The sequence below is a fragment of the Vespa crabro genome, chromosome 17 (assembly GCF_910589235.1).
Source record: "Vespa crabro chromosome 17, iyVesCrab1.2, whole genome shotgun sequence".
NCBI lineage: Eukaryota > Metazoa > Arthropoda > Insecta > Hymenoptera > Vespidae > Vespa > Vespa crabro.
In genome coordinates this window covers 3,517,985-3,539,928 of record NC_060971.1, presented here as the reverse complement: position 1 = coordinate 3,539,928, position 21,944 = coordinate 3,517,985, and the positions used below count along the sequence as shown (strand labels likewise).

Genomic DNA, 21,944 nt, shown 5'->3' with positions numbered 1-21,944 from the left:
AGTCCGAGGAGAGAACCGAAAGCCCTCAAATTATCTTCTCCCAATGACTTCCTCGTCCTCTCTCTCTCTCTCTCTCTCTCTTTCTTCGTTCAACACTAGTTAAATCGGTACCTTAATCGGTACTCGACGTGGCGCCGAGATAATTCATCGGACGTCGTTTTTCCTCGAATTACCGAGCGCTTTCAATGATAATCACGATTCGAAGCAACGGGACGATAAGTTTCGAGTGCACTCGAATTCCCGGAGGACAGAAAGAGAAGAGAGAGAGAGAGAGAGAGAGAGAAAGGGGGAGAGAGAGAGAGAGAGTAGTAGTAGGACGGTTCCGGTAAGGAAGTTCCTTATCACGCGTGTCTTTAGAGTGTGTTCTCTCCTGGAAGTTACGTCGAGGATGATTTAGCACGATAGATTTGGCGACTTTATTGCCTCCATTTGCCCGTAGTACGCTTGGGAGATGCCTTAATTGGTTTAGGTTTTCCTCGATATCAAGTTTTACGAGGTGACCGGACGAGAATCGGTAGATTCTCCAGAAGGTAGCTGCGCTTCCAGACGCTTAGCGTCGTATGAAGATAACGAATGACCTTCCAAAAGAAAAGAGAGATATAGAGAATGAAAAGAGCTTGCCGGTGGATTTCTAATTTATCGTTTGTATGTACTTTAGTTCGATATTCTTCGTGAGTTCACTCGGTCGTGTAATATTTCAAATGATATAAATTCTCGTGATAAATTTTATAAAAATAAATAAATAATTTAAATGTATATATTTAACATATTAAAACTTTATTACGTCGTATAATGTCAATTGGACAATTGAAATTAGATTTGGTAGACTTCTTTTAAAACGTTTCTAAGAATATTTCAAATCTGTAATAAAATTAAGGTATAAAATAAAAATTACGACTATAAATTCTTTTCTATTTTTCAACCATGAAATGTCAAAATTAAATAAATAACATCGATTTATGTAAAAATACTTTAGCAAATTATATCGTTCTGTCCGATAGGAATCCTGTTTAACCAGATTTTTTTTTTATCATTGGTATTCCTGTTAATGTAACATTTATAAACGTTTTAATAAATTAAATTTTATAAGAGCATTAATGCGCTCTGCATCGTCAATTTCGCGTAGTGCCGCTTATGCAAAAACCGCATGTATATACATACGTACGTACTCTAGTTCGTACTATAAATAATTAATATGTATAATCAAATCAAGTTCGTGAAATTGTGTTTAGAAACATGCCATAGAAAATAAGATTTTAGTTAGACATTATATTAGCCGATGCTCTCGTATATTCTTCTTAAAACAAATAATTGCATTTATTTTCAATTATTATTAAGTATTTTAAATTTGCGGCTTAATGGCTAGTATCACGTAGATATTATAATGTTACATGTAAAGGGTTAACTTCTTCTTATTTTAATAAAAAATTGTCTTATCAAATTGTTAAATCATTTAACATTTTCATTTGGTACATAGATATATTCGCAAATGTTATTTTATAATATTTTTGGAGTGATAATAATCAAAGCGATCATATACGATGTATTGCTTTACATAATATATCTCTCTTACTCTTACTCATATTTTTTATGTATCTCCGTCTTTCACTTTCAACGTTAAATGAAATCAAAACTTTAAGAAGGTACTTACAGTGAAGGTTGTAGAACCTACCGAAAACTATACGTCGACATGCTTTCCTTATCGAACAAGCATATTCACGACCTTTCCAATTACCGAGGCCATTGTCAGAGCTTCGAACATCGCCGAAGTCATTTCAAACTACTTTCACACGAGAGTAGGTAGGTAGGTAGGTAGGTAGGTAGGTAGGTATGTAGGTAGATATGGAGGGTAAGGTGGGGTGGTAGAAAGAGGAAGAGCTGGTGGTTTTAACCGCGCCGTAAATCCCACGCTCGTGAAATATTCCGACTATAATTGGCTCTAACTTTTTTCATATATGTGGGCCAGGGACTTAGAGCGGCGCGGCTGCGAAAATTATTCCCTCTGGACGTGTGCGCGTGAGCGCGCCAACCACTGCGAGGGTTATGCAACTTTACCAATGGAATCGTTCTCTCTTTTTTTCTCTCTCTCTTTCCTTCTCACCATTATTACCAACGGTGCCATTACTATTGCATCGCAATGGCGCGCGTCTAGCGATCATTGGAACGAGCGAAATTCTAGAAAACTGACCAGAGACACGCACGAGCCAAGAAATACTCTCTCTCTCTCTCTCTCTCTCTCTCTCTCTCTCTCTCTCTCTCTTTTTTTGATCATTTCTCTTCATTAAAATCTTTTCTTCATGAAATTAGAAGATGGATCGAAAACGTCCATTTATTTATCTTATAATTTTCGTGCTTAGAAATTTTCAAATTCATTCGATTAATTTTCAATTAATGAATCGACCTCATTGTCGTTATCCTAATTATGTCTTTTAGTACGTAGAAACAAGTGTATCGTAAATAAAAAAATGTGTATGTATAATAAAAAGAAATATCGATTGAAGGCAAATAAATTGAAATTCTGCATTTGTATATAATCCTTCGTATATTCCTTACGAAGAAATTCGAAAGCCGTTTCACGAACAAAGTTCTTTAGCGTACTTATTACCGTGGATTAATATCAGATAGTTAAAAGTCGAAGCAAACTACTTGCACTTCGATTCGTACGCGCAATATCACAGAAAATTTATAGAAATGTACGTTTATCGTTACAGCCGACTTTGGCTCGTTGTGTGTATATATATATATGCCTGTGTGTATGTGTGTGTGTGTGTGTGTGTGTGTGTGAATGTATGTATATATGACGACGAGCGTTTTCCGAATGGATTCATAATATAACGGAAGTTCCGTTATATTCAAAAGAGAAGGCATAGAGGGAAAATGAGAAAGAAAGAGAGAGAAAGAGAGAGTGGAGGGGAAGGGAAAAAAAGATAAAAAGTAAAGAAAGGATGTCGGTGGTCGTAAAAGGAAAGATAAAATTTGATGAAAATCGACGAACCCTCGGTGAAATTAATTCTCGCGAGTGCGAGCTCATCGCACCGCGTTAATCGTTTCGCATTTTGTTGAAAATATGAGGCGGAGAGCTTGATGGTGAAAAAGAGAGAAATAGAGAGAACGCAGTACCACGGTTTACTCGTAGGATGAAATTTTTTAATGGACCTAAAAGCAACTTGCACAGACCTTTTTTTTATGTGCACTAGTACGCTTTTGACAACGATTTCTATCTCAGGCACAACGAAGCTTCGAAAGTGACCTAAAATATCATTGGTCTCTCTCTCTTTCTCTCTCTCTTCTGCATCAATTTTATTTTTGTTATTGAGAGATACGAATTATAATAATTACAAAAAAAAACTTTACCATCTAATATTCTTTCAAACTCTCTCTTTCTCTTTCTCTCGCTTATCAGTAGTAATGATCATCCGAAGGATCGTACAGACAATTTAAAAATGTGTATCGTAAAAACGTATCGATATTATATTTATATTATCTTCATTATTAATAATAGAAATTCATTAAATTTTTAATTAATCTTTTTTCTCTATTTCTCTCTCTCTCTCTCTCTCTCTCTCTCTCTCTCTCTCTCTCTGCGTGTGTGAAAAAATTGAGAACTTTCCGAGAGTTTTATTAAATAACCGTAGCGTATGGAGCTCTCCAACTTTACAGATGGTTGTTCTCCTCTATCGAATATTGTTATTTATAGACTCTTTCTCTTTTCCCTTTTCGTCATCGAAATCGTCCAGATACCAATGGAGTTTTTTTCGTTATTCCATATTCGAAAGCATACATTTTTATCTCTTTTCCGATCCATCCTCTTTCATATCTCTTTCTCATATTTTTTATGCAAAACGATGCAGCACGTTGCGAATGGACACGCACGCCTTCTGTCCAAATACTCTCTTTCGTATACGAAAATAAAGAGTTTCGTTGGATCAGAAAAATATATATATATATATATTTTTATATATATATCGTATAGCAAGATCATTCTTTTGCATCTAAAATAAGAAGATAGATCGCAAAATGGATTGACTCGTATCTCGTGATCGTCGTTACAATCGAAGTCTATGAATATTTCAGTATACGTGAAATATTCACCGTGATTCTTACTCTTTCACACTTTTACTTTCCTTTTTTACTCGTTCACTTTCAAAAACAACGTGTTTAAACGTATATGAAGTATTTCTTCTTTCATTTCCGTTTCTCTTGGTACTCGAATACTACTATGCGCTTTGGACAATGGATATGTTTATTCATGCAGTTATTTATTAGTTTGGACAATTAGCATTAATTAGCGCAATTTACCGTATAATTCTCTATCTCTTTCTCTCTATTTCTCTCTCTCTCTCTCTCTCTCTCTTTTTCCTCTCTCCTTTTCCCTCTTACACCACAGTTATATACCAGCGTTCATCGCTACAAATACAGCGCCATGCGGTCTCGATGTTTTAGGGAGACCCAATGCCTGCAGCATTCTGCCTTCGAGGGGTTGACCTTTATCGGAAATTATCGCAAAACCTGCAGGAGAATGGAGAACTCGTCGACAACCAACTTCGTGAGTTTGAATTCTTATCGACTGGAAACCGAACGAACAAAGAACTTGGAATGATACGTTTCTATTCTTCTCTTTTTCTCCCCTTGCAACTGGTCTTTCTTTTAAAGAGACAAAAGAACAGACTGACAAAGTACGAACGATCTAGTCACGTTAGCATAAATTGAATGAGGATACTCGAAATAACAAGAAAAATAATTTCTCATTGTTAAATGTTAAAACGTATTACAATATAAGAAATAAAAGAAATTACTTTTCGTTTGATTCACTTTTGCAATAAAAATTGTGGGAGTCTCTCGAAGGAATTAGATAAAAGAAAAAAAAAAAAAGAAAACAGAACAAAAAAAAATGTGAAGCTCGAAGCATCAATTAGAAATTATGGAACGACATAGGTGTTTCAACAACACGACAACAATAACAACAACGATAAAAAGAAAAAAAAAAAAAAAGAAAAAAGAAGAAAAAGGGATGTCTCATTAGTGATACTTTTGGATCGACGTGACAAAACGACAAGAGGACTTATATATAAACCGCATGAAAAACGAGTGAAACTGAAAACTATGAAACCGAAGAAGTGTACGCATGTGGTATTCATTTCGTTTTAACGACAACAGCCATTTGAATCGATACCCTCTCACGTCGAGGGCATTGACGCGTGACATCGAACGAAAAGACAATAGCAAGTGTCGTAAAAGGAAACGAAAGGGCTCGTTACACAACTACATACGTATATCAATCAAGTATTATCGATAGTTTGAAGATCCTTTAAATCTAACATAAACATCAATGAATTTCCATTAAAACATTAGACGATATAAAGATATACGTATATTGATATGTCTAACGTGATTCGTTAGAACGATTCAATAATTCATAGAAATTTTGATATTAAAAGGAAGAGATTTAGTTGTGATTGAGATTGTTCTCTGATCGATAGGAGAGAAAGTTAACGAAGGTGCGATAGGAATAAAAGACAGTATCCGTCGAATTTCTCGGGTATTGCTTGATCGTAGAACAGACTTGAGTATGAACTGAGAGAAATACGTAGCGAAGCTAACCACATCAAACGAAGGACCGAAGTACTTCGTGAGCCAATCTCCAATTATCGATGACAACGCCCGGCAACGTCGTCTGGGCTCCGATGTCTTCGTTGTCCTCTAATCGGGTATCAAGTAGCGGTTCTCTCCTACCATTCCTTTCAGTAACGATCTGTCCGGGTGAACGATCGTACGTGACTCTCTCTCTCTCTCTCTCTCTCTCTCACTCTCTCTCAAGGAAACTCATCCTCTTATTTCTTGTTTCTCTCTCTTTTCCCTTCCCTCTCTTTCTCTCTTATTCTTTCTTACTCTTATTCTTACTCTAACTCTAACTCTTATTCTTATTCTCTGTCTCATTCTCTTAGATAAGACTAAGACATCGAGATTTTTCATCGAGACGACGGAAGTTTATACGGGCCATCTACTGCACACGGTTTATTGTTTCAGACAGAAGAATGATTTATAGCAAACACCAACACCGTCGGTAATGAAATTTAAGAGCAACTCATTTTTAAGTATTTCCTTTTCCCTTCCCCCTCTCCCGCCCTCCCGCCCTCCCTCGGCACCGTCGCCGCCTTATGTCGCCGTTCGTTTTCATCTTCTCTTTTCGAGCGTGAAACGAAGAAAAGCCGCATGTATTTTATTGCACTTGAAACTTACTCTTAAAGAAATGGAAACAAACGTCTTAATGCCTTTACGCTTACGCGAACTACTGAATACATTTTCTTTCCTTCCACGATTAAAGTCGTATTTAGTTTCTCTTTGGCTCATCCTTCCCTCCCTCAGCCCCCACACTCCTCCTCCACCCCCGCCTCTTTCTCTCTCTGTCTCTTTGATTATAACTAAACCGTTTGATTTTGACGAATGAATAAGGTAAAGAAGACTTTAAAGCTTTATTCCCAATGTATTTCTTAATGTATAATTCGGTAACATGAAAATTACGATGGTTATAATCTCCTTTGCCGATTATATCCGTTCGTTTTTTTTTTTTTTTTTTATCTCATCGAAAAGACGGAAACTATTTGGTGAGATATTAGTGTACGATAACCTGATCGTTCTAGTTGAGTAGTAGTCACGTTATATTTTCCCTTCCATTAGTCGAATGGTATGAGACTGGAAAGAGAGTAAAAAGATAGCCGAACGAAAGAACTGAAAGATACAGAATAAGAGGAAAAGAAAGAGGAAAAGGTGGGCGAGTTTTATTACCTATGTTTTTGTCAACCCTCTGAGGAATCGACCGTTCCCTTTTTCTTAGCAGTGATATTTCACCATAGCCAAGAAGAAACGTTCGCCTCTTAAGCATTTGAACCCATCGAGCGTAGCCCGGAGAGACCGTACGAAGAGAAAAGAGAAAGGAGTATACCGTAGAAGGGGTAGTTACCCGCACTGCAGAATTGCCATGGCCCACTCTCACTCCCTCTCTATCTTTCTCTCTCTTTTTCTTCCTTTCTCGCTCTCTCTCTCTCTCTCTCTCTCTCTCTCTTTCTCTCTCTTTCTCTCTCTTTCTCGCTCTCTTTATTTTACTCCCCTAATCCCAACACCATAAATTAGTTCGGACGGAAGTTCGATACGTTAGTTGCATTTGTCCACGGTACGCCGAAATAAAGAGGAGTCGGTGAAGAAGCGCGGGAGTAAAACCTCTCAACCACCCACCCACTCACCTCCTCCTCCTCCTCCTCCTCCTCCACCTCCACCTCTCTCCTACCACTCTTGCAATTTCTATCTGTTTCTTTCCCTTTCTTTCTCTCTCTTTCCCTCCTCTCTTCTCTTTTAGACCTTTCTAGTCGTTCGTCTCTTCCCTTTCCTTCTCTCTTACTCCATCCGCTATGTATTCTACTTGAATCGCTTCAATTATTTATTACTCGAGGTATTGCAACCAGGAGTCGTACCGAAGTATCCCAGTGAGTCTTGAAGATTTGTAATGTAACATGTAAAAATTTTCAGGCGTTTGTAAAGAAGTGGAATAAAAAAAAAAAAAAAAGAAAAAATAAACAAATAACGAAGGAGTAATAGCGCTTCGAGGAAAAAACAAAAATATTAAAAAAAAGAAAAAAAAAAAGAAAAAACGAGAAAACAAAAAAACAAAAGGATTAAAGAAAAATGGTCTGGATCTATTTTCTTCTTTTTTTCTTTTTTTTCAGGAAAAATCGAAAGAAAGAAAGGGAAATGAATATAATTTTTGCTGGAAATGTAAACCGTTATCACGTAAACTGTAATAATGTTCTAATTGATTAGCTCGTTTATTAACGTAATACGATCGTGAAATGTGCAAATTTAATGATAATAAATCGTTATGACGCAGCTGTTACCCCGTGCAAGGTATTTATGATTCTCGTTTTGACGAGGCGTTATAAAAGCTCTAATAACATAATTTTCCCTTTCTCTCGACACTAAGAGATCTTCATCTTTGGTCTCATCTCTCGCCATTCGCTCGTAGCTAATTAGAGGCCGTAACTTCGTTAGTGGTTTTAGCTCCGTGGTTTAAGCTCTCGTTGATGTGAACTTTAGATCGTGGAAGCAGAGATCGAACCAAAGTCCTATATTTCTCTATGATCGATGATCTTCATGGGGAAACAATTTTCATGTAGCTACAACGTTACGCGTTCTACTATATTAATGACATTTCTGCACCTTACAATCCGTAAAGTACAATGGAGTACCGAAGACAATAGCCTTCTCGCTCGATTCTAACGAATCAATCATCGTATCTAGACTGAACTCGATAAAAAAAATCCAAGAAATGTGCTAGAGGCAAGAAACAGAAACGAATCAGAGACGAAACAGGTTGATGCCATTACGTCGAATGAAAAATTCATTTTAGTTTAACGTCGATCGTCGAAATTTGATTCGATCGAATCAGAGTAACGAAGTAAGACGAGTCTCGAGCAACGTTATTCGAAAATTCAACCATACGGATTCATCTTACATTGGATATGCCATTGTGAATTCAATGATAGGCGCCGCGAGATATCGATTTTTTTTTCTCGCGATTGCTGGGAAAAAATTTCCGGTCGATATAAGAGAGAGAGAGAGAGAGAGAGAGAGAGAGAGAGAGAGAGAGAGAGAGAGAGAGAGAGAATAAAAAAGAAAAAAGGGGAATGAAATAGAAAGAGAGAGAAAGAAAGAAATAGATAGTAATAGATGATAGAAGTGAAAAAAGACACGAAGAAAAGTAGATATCTCGCTCGCATCTTCTTCATTCCCGTCTTTTTCTCACTCCCTCTCTTTCTCTTTTTTTCTCTCTCTCTCTCTCTCTTTCTTTCTCTCTCCGAAGGCTTTTATTGTCGACGAACGAAGGAAAGTTAGGCGATCGTACCAGAGATGGCTCGGTAAGAAATCGAGGGGTGAAAGTTTTCTCCCCAAAAGAACGGAAGGCCTTTTGCCTTTACGAAATCTTCGAGGTTTTATAGGCCGAGATAAATAATGTATTAGAATATTGGTGGATAATCGCACGTCGACGAGAGAAATCGATGGTTTTAGCCAATTAGGTGTTAGACACGTTCGTATATAAACCCAGACGTTACGTGATGTATATTTTCTTCGTAGGATATAATAATATAAAGGAAAGGAAAAGAAATAAAAAAAAAAAAAAATAAAGAAAAAAAAAAGGAAAAAAAAAAGAAAAAAGAAATATTATTATCCCGTTCTATGTTTTGTCCTCTGTATTTGAACGTGTAAAAGGATGATAAAAACTGGGACATAGAAGATCGTTCGATCGAAATAAAAGTAAAGCTACTCTCGTCCCGTTTTAACGTAGTACGTTTTAAGAATTCTTGATAAGGCCACTGGCATCCAACGTAAGTCGAATTTACGTTGGAAGCGACGATGCGTATAGCCTTCTCTCGTAAGATGAACGTGATCTAAAATTCTGTCCTGATGTTTTATTCATGATTTCAATCAGCGGTCGAATATCACTTTCCAAGTGCAAAACTTCGTTACTTGATCGAGCCGATCGACTGATTCGTTAACGATCCTCTTCCTTGTACGTTCCACTTGATGTATTATAGAGAAACGAGTTTTCACAAGAAGACAGATCACACATATCCTTTCGACAGGATTCAATATAAATCACGTGATAATTTAGTTACTATCGAATTATCGTTATCATTTACGTAAATGTTTTATCAAAGAAAAGAAATATATGGGATAAAGAAAAGGAGAAAGGAAATAAAAAAAAAAAAAACAGATAAAAAAGAAGTGCACTTTACAATCCATCCGCAATGAAAACCCATAGCCTTAACGTGAGGTTAACGTAAATCAAGGTACGAACTTTTCCTTGATAGAAAATTTCATTACACGAGCAAAAGCGTTGAGATAGAAAAAGATAGATAGAAGAAGAGACAGTAGGAAAGGACAGGAAGATAATCACCGGTATTAAAACCGCAGTCACATTAAGTAGGATATTTCGCAAATATATTCCATTTAAATGTCACGTTTTAATTAAATGAAATTTATTTCAAATCTTTCTCTCTCGCCGGCGCTTGGTTTGCACTATTTTTTTTTTTCTTTTTCTTTTTTAATAAAAGAAAAAAGAAAAAGAAAAAGAAAAGAGGAAAGAAGAAGATAACAAAAAAAAAAAAAAAGAACGATGACCATTATTATCACGATAAAAGAAAAAATGTAAGAAAGTCGAATCAGAACGAAATTCGATGGAGGGCTCGTACGAAACGTATAGAAAAAAAGAATTTGTCTTTTCTTTCTTTCTTTCTTTTCTTTCTTTTTTTTTTTTTCTTTGTTGTTTTCTAAATGAATTCGATTTAAATATCGTCACTGACCTTCGACGATCGCAGGAGTAATCAGTAGCAGCGATAGCTGCGCGACGAGGTAAAACGTTGAGACAATAGTGCGGATCAGCGACATCCATCTAGAACTTGGCGTGACGCCGCGACGTAGGAAGGACGATTCGCGCCGGAATCTCGGTGCGGACTGGCACACGACGGGGTTACTGTGCCTCACTCTGTGTCGGTGAGAGGGGTGAAACGCGAACGAACGAACGAACGAACGAACGAACGAGCGAACGAACGAACGAACGAACGAGCGAACGAACGAACGAACGAACGAACGAGCGAGCGAACGAACGAACGAACGAACGAACGAGCGAACGAACGAACGAACGAACGAACGAGCAAGCGAGTAAACGAGTAAGCGAGCGAGCAAGCGAACGAATGAACGAACGAACGAGAGAGAAGGAAAGCAAGTGCGACGGCTGAACTAACGGAGGAGTACAGAGGGAAAGACGGTGTGAGAGAGAAAGAGAGGGAGAGATGCTTTTCTCGTCACGAGCTTTAGGGTTTGTTCGCATGCGCCCATCCAGGTTCACGTGCCTTCCGCCATCGCGAATCGTAGGATCCGCCTTCCTCGTAGGAAAGACACGTTTCCAAGAGGATATACGGAGAAACACACGTAAAGAGGACGATTCTAAGCTATTTCTCTCTCTCTCTCTCTCTCTCTCTCTCTCTCTCTCTTCCTTTCTCTATCCATCCATCTATCTATCTATCTATCTATCTATCTATCTTTCTATCTATCTATCTATCTATCTATCATCTTTCTCTGTTTCTCTCATCGATATTATCTTCCTGCATGTTATAAGAGAATCGATGAACGATCGAAACTCCAAGCTCTTTTCTCCTTTTCTCTCACTCACGTTATTCTTTATACTGGACTATAAACAGCCTGAGGAAAGTGGAGCTCCGAATCTCGCGTGAATATACGATAATATTGTATCCAAACTATACACCTTTTTTAAACGAAATACATATGTATATATACGATCAACAACTGTTCATCAACCATTCAAATCTCATCCCTTTCACAGAAGAATGAATAAGAGATACATGGTAGAAAAATCTATTCCCCGTTATTCGATCATTCATTGATTATTTTCAAAATATTCTTATAATGTATTTTTGATATGTTCATTGATTCCTTTATCGTAGTTAATTAAAGAAGAGTGCATTTTCGATCCATGAATTAATAATGATTTCTACGTTTCTAGACACTTTAGTCGACTATGATTGAGTGAGTAAGAGCAGAAGGAGAAATAGAGAGAGAGAGAGAGAGAGAGAGAGAGAGAGAGAGACAGAAACAGAGAGAAGCATCACAGTAGTAAGTACGTGAATGTAGTCAGACGGAGCTAAACTTTAAGCATAGAAGTTCCTCGCACATATTCTTAGCGTCATATTAAACTTCCTTCTACTCCGAGCTCGGCGAACGCAACGGGTAACGAACGAAATAAGGTACAAATTGAAATTGTCCCTAAAGGAAAAAGATTGATATTGAAATGAATTTGCAAATCGGAACTGTCCGCGGAAATTAACAAGCAGCAAAGCGGCGACATTAAAAAGGGACTAAAGCGAGAAATAATTATCCAGTTGCAAAGTTATATCGAGTGGAAAGTTGTGCCGAGCAACCAAACTTTTCGGTGTTGCGTTTGAACGAAAAAAAAAAAAAAAAAAAAAAAAAAAAAAAAAAGGAAAAAGAAGAAAAAACAACAAAAAAAAAATATGATAAAGATAAAAATAAAAATAAATGTAAAAATAAAAATAGAAAAGCGAGAAAGAAAAAGAAGGAAAAAAGTAAAAAAAAAAAAAAATGATGACACTATGGTATCCAACGGCAAAGCAGCATGTATCTGCAAGCAAAGTTTCAATAGCGTCGTTAGAAGTTTGCTATGTGCATTAGAAAGAAGTTTTTTTTTAAATATATATATATATACATATACATACTAATATATGTGTATATATATGTGTGTGTGTGTGTATGTGTGTGTGTGTACTTATGTATATAAGGGCATTTTAAAATATTCTGAGATTCGGTCGTTGGGCGGAAAGAGAAATGGTTTTTTAGTATTACGCCAGTCAGTCGAGATAAAAACGGAAACATTATCGAAGAGTTCATGTCGAATGGTTAAATTAGGTTCGTGATTCGAGGAATCGACGAATATACGTGGTAGGAGTACTTCGGGTTGAAACTGCTGATCGATCAGTCGATACCTTTAACCGTTGACCTACTTCATTGATTATCGCATTGTAACGTAATTACTTGCACCATGTGGTAATTATACGGTATGCACTCCGTCGAGTTCTCACGGGACTATCAAAATATTCAACTAAAAAATGAATTTCTCAAATCAAAATCGATATCATTGTATGGTAAAAAGAGGTTCATTGATAGGATGATACTATCGTGATAATGGTTAAAGTAAAATTCAAAGAGAAATAATACGATATGAAATAATATGTAGGAGGTTGAAAAAGGTATCAAAAAGATATCGAAAAATAAGTTGAAAGGATATATTACGAAGGTTCCTAAGCTTTCGTATCGTGTAGACGGGTGGTACGAGTCGTAAACTCGACTCATAACATGGATCTCATACTCGCAATAGGCATTGCTAGGTACATGCATCGTGCTATTTCGAACGATGACTTTAAGAGCTAACTCGAACCCTCCCCTACGTTCTCGTAAACGTCTAGCGACAAGATATCGAGAACAGAAGCAAGCAGGTTATTTCCCACTTTCGTTGGGTTACTTGTTTGTGGCTTTATTGCTTCTTAAGGGAGCAGGTAGTTCTGTGAAATTACATCCGATTAACGTCGCACACTTCAACTCAAACGACCACGAGAATATTTCGATAGAATTGTTTATATCTCTTCGTACGAGAGAATCAGAGAAACAGAGATAGGAAATGGAAATTGTTAAATGAACGATAACTCACACAAAGCAAATTTGTTTGTTACTTCGTTCACGGGATTAAATTATTCATTCAATTAACTCCTTAACTTCGTCATTGTCTACCTTCGGGCACGTTTTCCAATCGACTTTCATCCTTCGATCTTGCTCAGAAAAGGACTTTTAAATCGGAACACTTTGCGTTACTTTTACGCACGCACGACGACGCATCGCGATCGCCCTACACTAGAAGCGTCCAATGGAATACCAATTTGATCGACCCTCCATCCACCGGTTTCCTCTTTCCTGGTTTCTTTCTTTTTCTCTTTGTCTCCCTCTCTCTTTCTCTCTCTCTCTCTCTCTCTCTCTCTCTCTCTCTCTCTCTCTCTCTATTTCTATTTCTCTGTTCTAGCACCATCTCCTTCACGCTATCATGGTATTCTCTTTCGCCTAGGGAGAAAAGCTAGGGGACTTGGTAGTTGAAATTTTTCGTCGATCGCGAATACGGAATTCAGACTATTCAGGGCGTCGTCTCAATGCTACCATAGAAACTCGAGATAATGTCTAGCATAAAGGAGAAAAAAGATGTCCTATTTTTGTAAAACGTTATCTTAGGCACGGATATCGTAAAGGAGGCTTGCGAGTAGAGAAATATGTCGTGTACCGTAATACCCGTTTCTATTTTTAACCAAAAAAATCAACACTAAAAAGGATAAAAAGATAGATATTTAGATATGTACATTCGTAAGAAAACGATCTGAAAGTATCGTTTCCCTGATGACAACTAACGACATTTAACTCACATAGAATTATTTCACGAAACGATGTTGTTCAGGGTTTTAAGAAAGTCCATTGCTAATTATCCTGTTTCGTTGATGATAGTAGTAAGCGATAATATTTTCCGAGAAGAAGTAAGATCGATACCATCCATCTTAAAGAAACAAAATTCACCTGTACTTTCCCATCGCGTCATTTTCAAATATTGACACTTTTCCTTTTTTCATCAGTTTATTTTCATATCTTGGTCAATATTCAAAATCTTATGAATAAAATAACGAGTATTGATAATACTTCCGTATATAAAAATATTCCTCATGTATAAATAATATTGCTTCTTTCAAAGAGCTCATTTTGAAATGTTTATACATATCTTAAAGCAATATATTACATATATATATATATATATATATATATATATATATATAAAATGTAAAACGAAAAAAAAAGTAAGATAGGATAAAACTAAATGGAAAAGGTATTTTAATCCGTGAGATTCGAGATTTGCATCGGGAGGAAAGCCTTGAAGAGAAAATCTTCGGTGTAGCCGACATCGAGAAGAAAGATGGCCGTGATATCGAGGCACATGCAAAATTTTCACTCGAGGGACCGACTAGAAGTTCATTTCCTGCTCTTCGCTAAGGTGCAAGCGCAAAGCGAGTAATTCGATTTTAGCCGAAAGCGTTAAGAGACATCGTCGACGAAGGCAAAAACGGGGGGACCAGAACGAAGATGTAAACGACGAACAGAGGAAGAAGAGACTGGCAGAAGCTAGTACGGAAGGATGAGAGGGTAAGAGGTAGTGATGGCGAAGAATACTCCGCCTGGAGCAGAAGACTGCTTCGAAATAAGTTGAAGCCGTCAAAAGAACCTGAAGCAGCTTTATTCGTGTCGTTCCAAGGACGATGTTTCGCGAACCTAAACGTCTCCGATGGAAGAACTACAGCACCGAAGAGCAAAGCGAAGAGAAAACTTACAAACTTTCTATATCACTTTTTAACACGTATACCATGGTACCTTTATAAATATATCCTTGACGATATTTTAATGATGTCAGAAAGTCAACCTCTCACTATAGCAATATTGAGACTTGGGATGTTTAAGAGTCAACGGTGGTTAGAGGAACGCGTGATTCCGAATAATACGTCGTGAAATCTATCCTGTTAGATATCGATTATGATATCTATGCTTAGTCATGTTCAACATATTGACGCATTGATAAACATACTACAAACTCCGGGATATCTCCGAGAGATCGATGGGACTGATCTGACGGATAGAATGAACTTATGGAAAAACTCTATCATACCGTAAAATATTTGTGAAGGGAGGGTGAGTTGGGCGGGGGATAGGGGGAGGGGTGAGGGAAGAAAAGGAAGAAAAGAAGGGAAGAAAAGAAGAAGAAAAAAAAAAGATGTCCAATTTTTCTTCAAGCTCGACAAAGTTCGACGATTATTTTCTACCGATATCATCGATCGTAAACTTATAGTTAAAGCCCCCCTCCCCCTTCCCCCCCTCAATCCTCCTTCTTTCTCTAGTTTATGTCGAATTGGGATTGTCGAAGTACTGTACCGCATGCAGCCCTTCAATTAATGCATCATTGAAGGGGAATGGGGTACTACGGAAGTGAACGTGTTTGCGAACCTTTGACAAACGAGTCGCATAAGGACGAGTAATTAGGCGGACATAGCGTGAAACCTTCCATGTGTGCGCGTGTCGTATTATCCACGTACGCTTATACTTATATATATATATATATATATATATATATATATATATACACACGTGTGTGCCCGAGTACGTATGTGTATGTATGTGAGGGGAGTTCGAAGAGAGTAGAGCTCGTTCGATAGCATCGAGACATCATTGTCTAACCGCGACTAGGACTGCCATACCATTATTCTGCCGGTGCACTTTGACGTTTGTCCGAGGCTCAAGATAAATTGCCTTTCAACGGTGGGAACATTGAGTAAATAACATGCATCGAATCGTCGTGGTACCAAAGGAGTATAGGAGACGTTGTCGACGATCCTCCTGTATTTGGAAAAGCCGTAGTTTACGTACAAACAGACACGAGCAAAAGTCAATCCAATTGTAATTCCTTCCTATTTCCTTTTTCTTTCATTTTTCTTTATTCTCTCTTATAAACGTTTGCCCTTTTCTCTTTTTTCTTTTCTTTTTTTTTTTTCTTTTTGCTTCTTTTTATTTTCTCTATTTTTTTATCTTTTTCTTTTTGCTTGTCTTTTTCTTTTTTCTTCATCTTTTTTCGTCAAGTTTCGTAAAATCTTCAAACCTAGTAGCTATTATCGTCAAATATCGTTCGAATTCTTTGTTCTATGTTATCTAAAATGATCATTCGAAATTTATTGTTTCGATTGTTCTTCGAAAGTTCCTTGTTCCTTTATAAATTGTCGATTCTCGTTAGTGGTACAACGTGATTATATTAAATCCGTATTTGCAGTCGCATGAAACAAGAATAGTAGTCCACGATTATATCGAAAGGCTACTATGAGCAAGCTGATAAAGCAAAATCGTTTCCAGGAGGTAGCAATTAAGTCGAACGAGACGAGAAATACCATGTGGTTTTCATTTGTATCTGGTATAGCTAATAAAACAGATACTTGACCCGGAGGATTTCCGTAATTATCGTTCGACAGATATTACTTTAATATTTCGAGAACAGTTGAAAATAATCTTGATCATTTGAAAGGCCATAATATGTTCGATAAAGGTACAACGAATCGATAAGGAATCATCGATGTCATGAGAAAAATATTCATACCAAGATATTTCAGGATAATCAATTTAAGTTTTATACGATTTCGAGGATTTGACATTTTATATCTATAATTTTATAATACTTGTTAAATATTAAAAATGAAAATAATCTTATCGTACACAACCGATAAGACAAATGAGACTTCATTTATTGATCATATCGAGGATCTAACACACAAATTAGGATATTTAAAAAGGAAAAAGATCTTTAGAAAAGCTATCATCGAGAAGTCCGATCGATCGATCGGACGGAAAGAATTGAATGCGTTGAAAAAAAAAAAAAAAGAAAAGAAAGAAAAAAAGAAAGGAAAAAAAAAAAAAGAAACGTGTTTCAATGGCAACACTGGCAGTTCGTTCGAGCCATCGAACAGAATTATCGAACCGATAGGAAAGCTATCCGAGCAGGAACGGTCTCTGTCCTAGCCTAATCCTACCTGCTCGAGCTATTATCCCGGAAAAGCCAGTCGAACATCCGATTAGGAAAGCCGAACATACGTTATTTCCTTCAAGGGAGGAGCGCGAGGAGGCATAGAAGGGTGGATGAGGAGGAAATCGTTCCCCTGCTGGTTCCTACTAAAATGACATTTTATCGTTATTACATTTACGATCCTGAGCCTTCCTCGTCGATCGTTCCATAAACGAATTCCATATTATTTTCTTTATAAATCTTTAAATTTCTTTTATCAAATAAAGATAAAACTAACGAGAATGAATTCCACGATTCTTACGAACTAACTCGATCGACCAAAAGTTAAAAGGAAAGGAAAAAACAAAAAAAAAAAAAGAAAAAGAAAACAATTGAATTTTTGTCACAATTAACATAAGAATATTCAATTAATTTAAATATCATTGATATTCCAACGTGTCTATCGTAAAGACTTTAAAGAAGAAAAATACGAAGCTTAACTCGGGGCACGGGAAATGGTCAAATCTAATTTAATTTGCAAGCCTCTTTATTAAAGCTTACAACCGTTCCCGTTGCCGTCCGAAATTAAACGTATTATTCGCGAACGAATATCGACTAGACATATAGCTTCGTTATCTCTTGGCGATTATGTAAAATCAAGCGGCCCGTTGCTTTGAAACGTCAGCGTATCGCAGTTCACCCTCCAGCGAGAAAATAATTCCCGTAGCCGTTTCTCGGCGATACGAGGATAAGAAAAAAGGATTCAACCCTTTTAAATGGATGTGAAATGAATAGAACGTTGGTAGGAATACGAGGAGGAGGTGGAGGAGGAGGAGAAGTGAGAGAGAAAGAGAGAGAGAGAGAGAGAGAGAGAGAGAGAAAGGGGGGAAAAAATAAAAAGTACAAGAGAGAGAGAGTGGGAGTTAGAAAAAAAGGACCGCACGAATCGCCATTGATAATGGGATTTTTCAACATTTATTCTCCAACGCGCGCAACTTGTAATTGATAAATGGAGCGTGGGTGAGTGTAATGGGTAGCTACCGAGAAGAAGAGAGAAAAACGAAAAGAAAGAGAGGAGAGGGATCGGAGATAAACGAAGTAAAAGTAGAGAATAGAGAGAACTGCAGTTTCACCGCATGCCGGAAGACGAAGGCGCGGCTGGTCTTGAAGCGTTTCATGGTAAACCAAATATTCGTGGCATGCACTGGCGTTGCACGCCGGAATTTCTACCATGAAGTCGTTATACTGTACGACCACTTATAATTAATTGCTCTAGTTTATAATCGTCTTGTGGGCATTGCCACTCGGTTAGCCCCATAACAAAGATACCAACAAAGCCACCATCCTTTCGTCTCTCTGTGAGATTACGTCGGTTCCTTTAAGATCCTTAATATCTCGAATATTCCATGAATATTTATAGATATCGTTTCGGAACCATAGATTTTGAAAATCAAAACGAAGAATTATCTTCGCGTGAAATCATTATGGGAACGTGTTTGTCAAACTCGATGGTCTCTCGAATTTACGAGAGCAAAAGAAAGAATTTACGAGAGAAAGAAAGAAAGAGAGAAAGAGAGAGAAAGAGAGAGAGAGAGAGAGAGAGAGAGAGAGAGAGAGAGAAAGATAGGAAATGAGAAAATATAATAATATACATACTTCATTAATGCTCATACGGCGAAACCCGTAGCAACACATTTTGGTTTATGTGTCAATTATGCCGACCAACGTATTTAATGTTAATCTCATCCTGCCAGTGTCAATTTATCGAAAATGTCCGTAATTGAATTAACATTCAAACGATTCGAGATTAAACAAACAATTTATCTTTTAAACACTTGCCCCGAATAGGATTCTATTTCTGTAGATAAATGAATACTATCAGGTAAACGATAGTCGAGTTAATTACTATAATACTTTCTATGAGGATATCTATTGTAATGTCGATCGAAATTTCTCAATCTCCGTCTATGTTTTTTTCTCTTTTCCCTTTCTTTTTTCTTTTCTTTCTTACTTTTTTCAGTTTTTCTTTTTTTCCAAAAGTCAAAAAACTACGAAGGATACGACGTTTGCTACTTAGATAGAACGGGGCGAAACTTCATTGCGGAGAAATTAAGTTCTGTTTGAGCGTCAACGCAAGCACCACCTTCTACCGAACGTCACTATATGTCTTCCGTCGGTTAGACGAAGCGACCGCGCTTGTTTGAGTTTACAGATTGCGCCTTCGGGGTATTAAGTCGCGTTATCGCAAATTACTATCCGATATACATATATACAATATGTATACAGGGACTAGAATAGTGTACATCGCAGATTTAAGGATGAATGTCACCAAAGACAATGACAACGATGGACGAATGGAAAGAGAATGAATATTCGTCATTTATATCTTCCACGATTCTTACGAGTCGGCAAAATTTTTTTTCTTTTTTTTTTTTTTTTTCAACTCATTTGTAACTATCACAGTGTGTCTCCTCGTTAAAGTAAAGTAACTTGAAATACGTCGGGGATTATGATGCTTTTTCCTTTCTTTCTTTCTTTCTTTCATTTTTGTTTTTTTTTTCTTTTCTTTTTTTTTTCTCATTTTTATTTATTTTCATAGACTTGACATTCGGTTACTTCATTAAAGATACGATTCGTGACGATCGAGGATGAAACGTGATATTACTTTTACAAGTGTCGTATCTTTCTCCCTTTTTCTCTTTCTCTTTCTCTCTCTCTCTCTTTCTCTCCATTACTTGCTCATTCGCTCTGTCTTTCTTTCTTGGCTTTTAACACGCGATAAGGTAATTTGCCGCTAGTAACTATCGTGAAATTCTCATCAGTGAAAACGTATCTCGCATTAGACGTATCGATTTGAATGAGAGAAACATAAAATATATTTCTTTAAATGCTGTAACATGCTCTCATTTTTTCCCAACTTCGTATATAAAGAATATAATCCAGATTTTCGCTCTTTCTGTCTGTCTTTTTCTCTTTCCTTTATGTCTCTCTCTCTCTCTCTCTCTCACTCTCTCACTCTCTCACTCTCTGTCTCTCCCTCCCTCCTTCACTCGATTCATACACCCCAACCTCCTTTTCCTTCTCCCCTATCCTTTCAACGAATTTCCAAGCGCTCGTCGTACGTAAGCTTCTCGAGCGCGCTTCGGTCATTAAATATTTAGCGCCAAACCAGCTGTAAAAATCTCGTGCCGGAACAGGAATCTGTCTGCGGGTTCTGCACACGAAAAGAGATTGAAACGTGGGAAATAGGGAAGGGAGAAGATGGCGGAGAAACGTACAGTTGTGGGATAGGTAGTAGTAGAGAAAAAGTAAAAGCAGAAAATTCCTACCACGAAGATGGACAACTAGCTGCATTTGCGGTGGTATCGGAGCGCTCTCCTTTACGTAGGACCTTAAATAAAAGGAAGGGAAAAATCGGTACGAAAGGCAAAAAAAAAATACAGGAAAAAGAGAGAGAGAGAGAGAGAAGAAGGGGGAAAATGCGGTTTTAGGAAACAAAATGTGAAAAAAGAAATCCACGAAATTTGTGGCGAACGTTCGAAAAGAGATGTGCGCTCGTTACGCTCGATAATTATATATGCTACGATAATTATGTCCGATATATGTATGTATAAAGTTTTCCTCCTTTATCTTCTTTGTCCTCTTTCTACTTTTGTTCGGAATAAAATTTCGAAAAATATTTCCTCGTACGATCGACGATGAAAAGACGATAGCCATAATGATGGGACATGGTATCGTCAGTATGAGACGGTCGAGAGAGCGATCCTATTATCGACGATAACATGGGATCTCTAACTTCGGATTAACGAGTCACTCAGGATTTCACGGACGCAAAGTCGACGCTCCTCGTCTGCGATGAGATCTGCGAGAGTCACGAGATTACTACTACTACTATTACTACGAGAAAGAGAGAGAGAGAGAGAGAGAGAGAGAAATATAGAGGTAGAAGGAGAGAGAAAGTGAGAAGGGTGAACATCGACGAACGATAACGTGGCCAAGCTCTGAGCTGGGTCTATTAGTCTGACAGATGTAACGACGAACATCGTGTTGTTTGCGATATCGGCTTGCAAATTCTAACATGACCGCCTGAACGTTCGTGATAGACAGATATTGCGTTGGGATGATCATAACGGAGTCCACGGTGTAGAGAATTAGAGTTAGAGAGAGAGAGAGAGAGAGAGGGAGAACGTTACCAAGGCAATTAGCTCTCGTGTAATTTCACGATTGAGAGATCGAGTATTGCTCGGTATTGCTCCGTATTGCTCGCTGTCTCTTGGTTAAGAACTTTTTTGCAAATTTTCTAATTACCTCAAAAATACTCTCTTTACTATTTTATATCTGAACGGAGATAAAAGAAAAAAGAATAAAAAAATAAAAAAAAAAAATAAAAACAAAAGAAAGAAAAGAAGGTAACAAGTAAAAAAACTGAAATTAGCTCTATCTCACCTAGGTTTTTTCTTTTTTTTCTTCCTTTTTTTTTTCTTTTTTTTCTTTTTTTTTTTTTTTTTTATATATAATTCTCACTCTCATAAAACATACTTTATTTCAGTAAAAATGTGAGTCCATTCATCGTCCAAAATTAAATACTCCTTTTATTTCTACCTTCTTAACATTTTCAAAACTAGCGGAAATATTGCACTCGATGCTTCTCGTTGTTAATATAAACAAGTTCTTACTATAGGACACACAAGGAGACGTTTAATTTACAGTCTCTCGTGCAATATCGCGTACCGAG

At 37.2% G+C, this 21,944-nt stretch overlaps 1 protein-coding gene across 2 annotated transcripts in view; it reads right to left on the bottom strand.

The window, feature by feature from the left end:
* LOC124430051 (lachesin) overlaps nt 1-21,944 on the bottom strand; it is a 138,332-nt gene that overhangs the window by 53,201 nt on the left and 63,187 nt on the right. Inside the window, exon 1 of one of the 2 annotated variants that reach the window (XM_046976071.1) lies at nt 10,356-12,097. The exons of the other annotated variant lie outside the window; for it this stretch is intronic. Coding sequence (XP_046832027.1) covers nt 10,356-10,440 — 85 coding nt within the window. The 5' untranslated portion in view covers nt 10,441-12,097. Of the gene's footprint in view, nt 1-10,355; nt 12,098-21,944 lie in introns of those variants that run through there. 2 annotated transcript variants of the gene reach the window in all.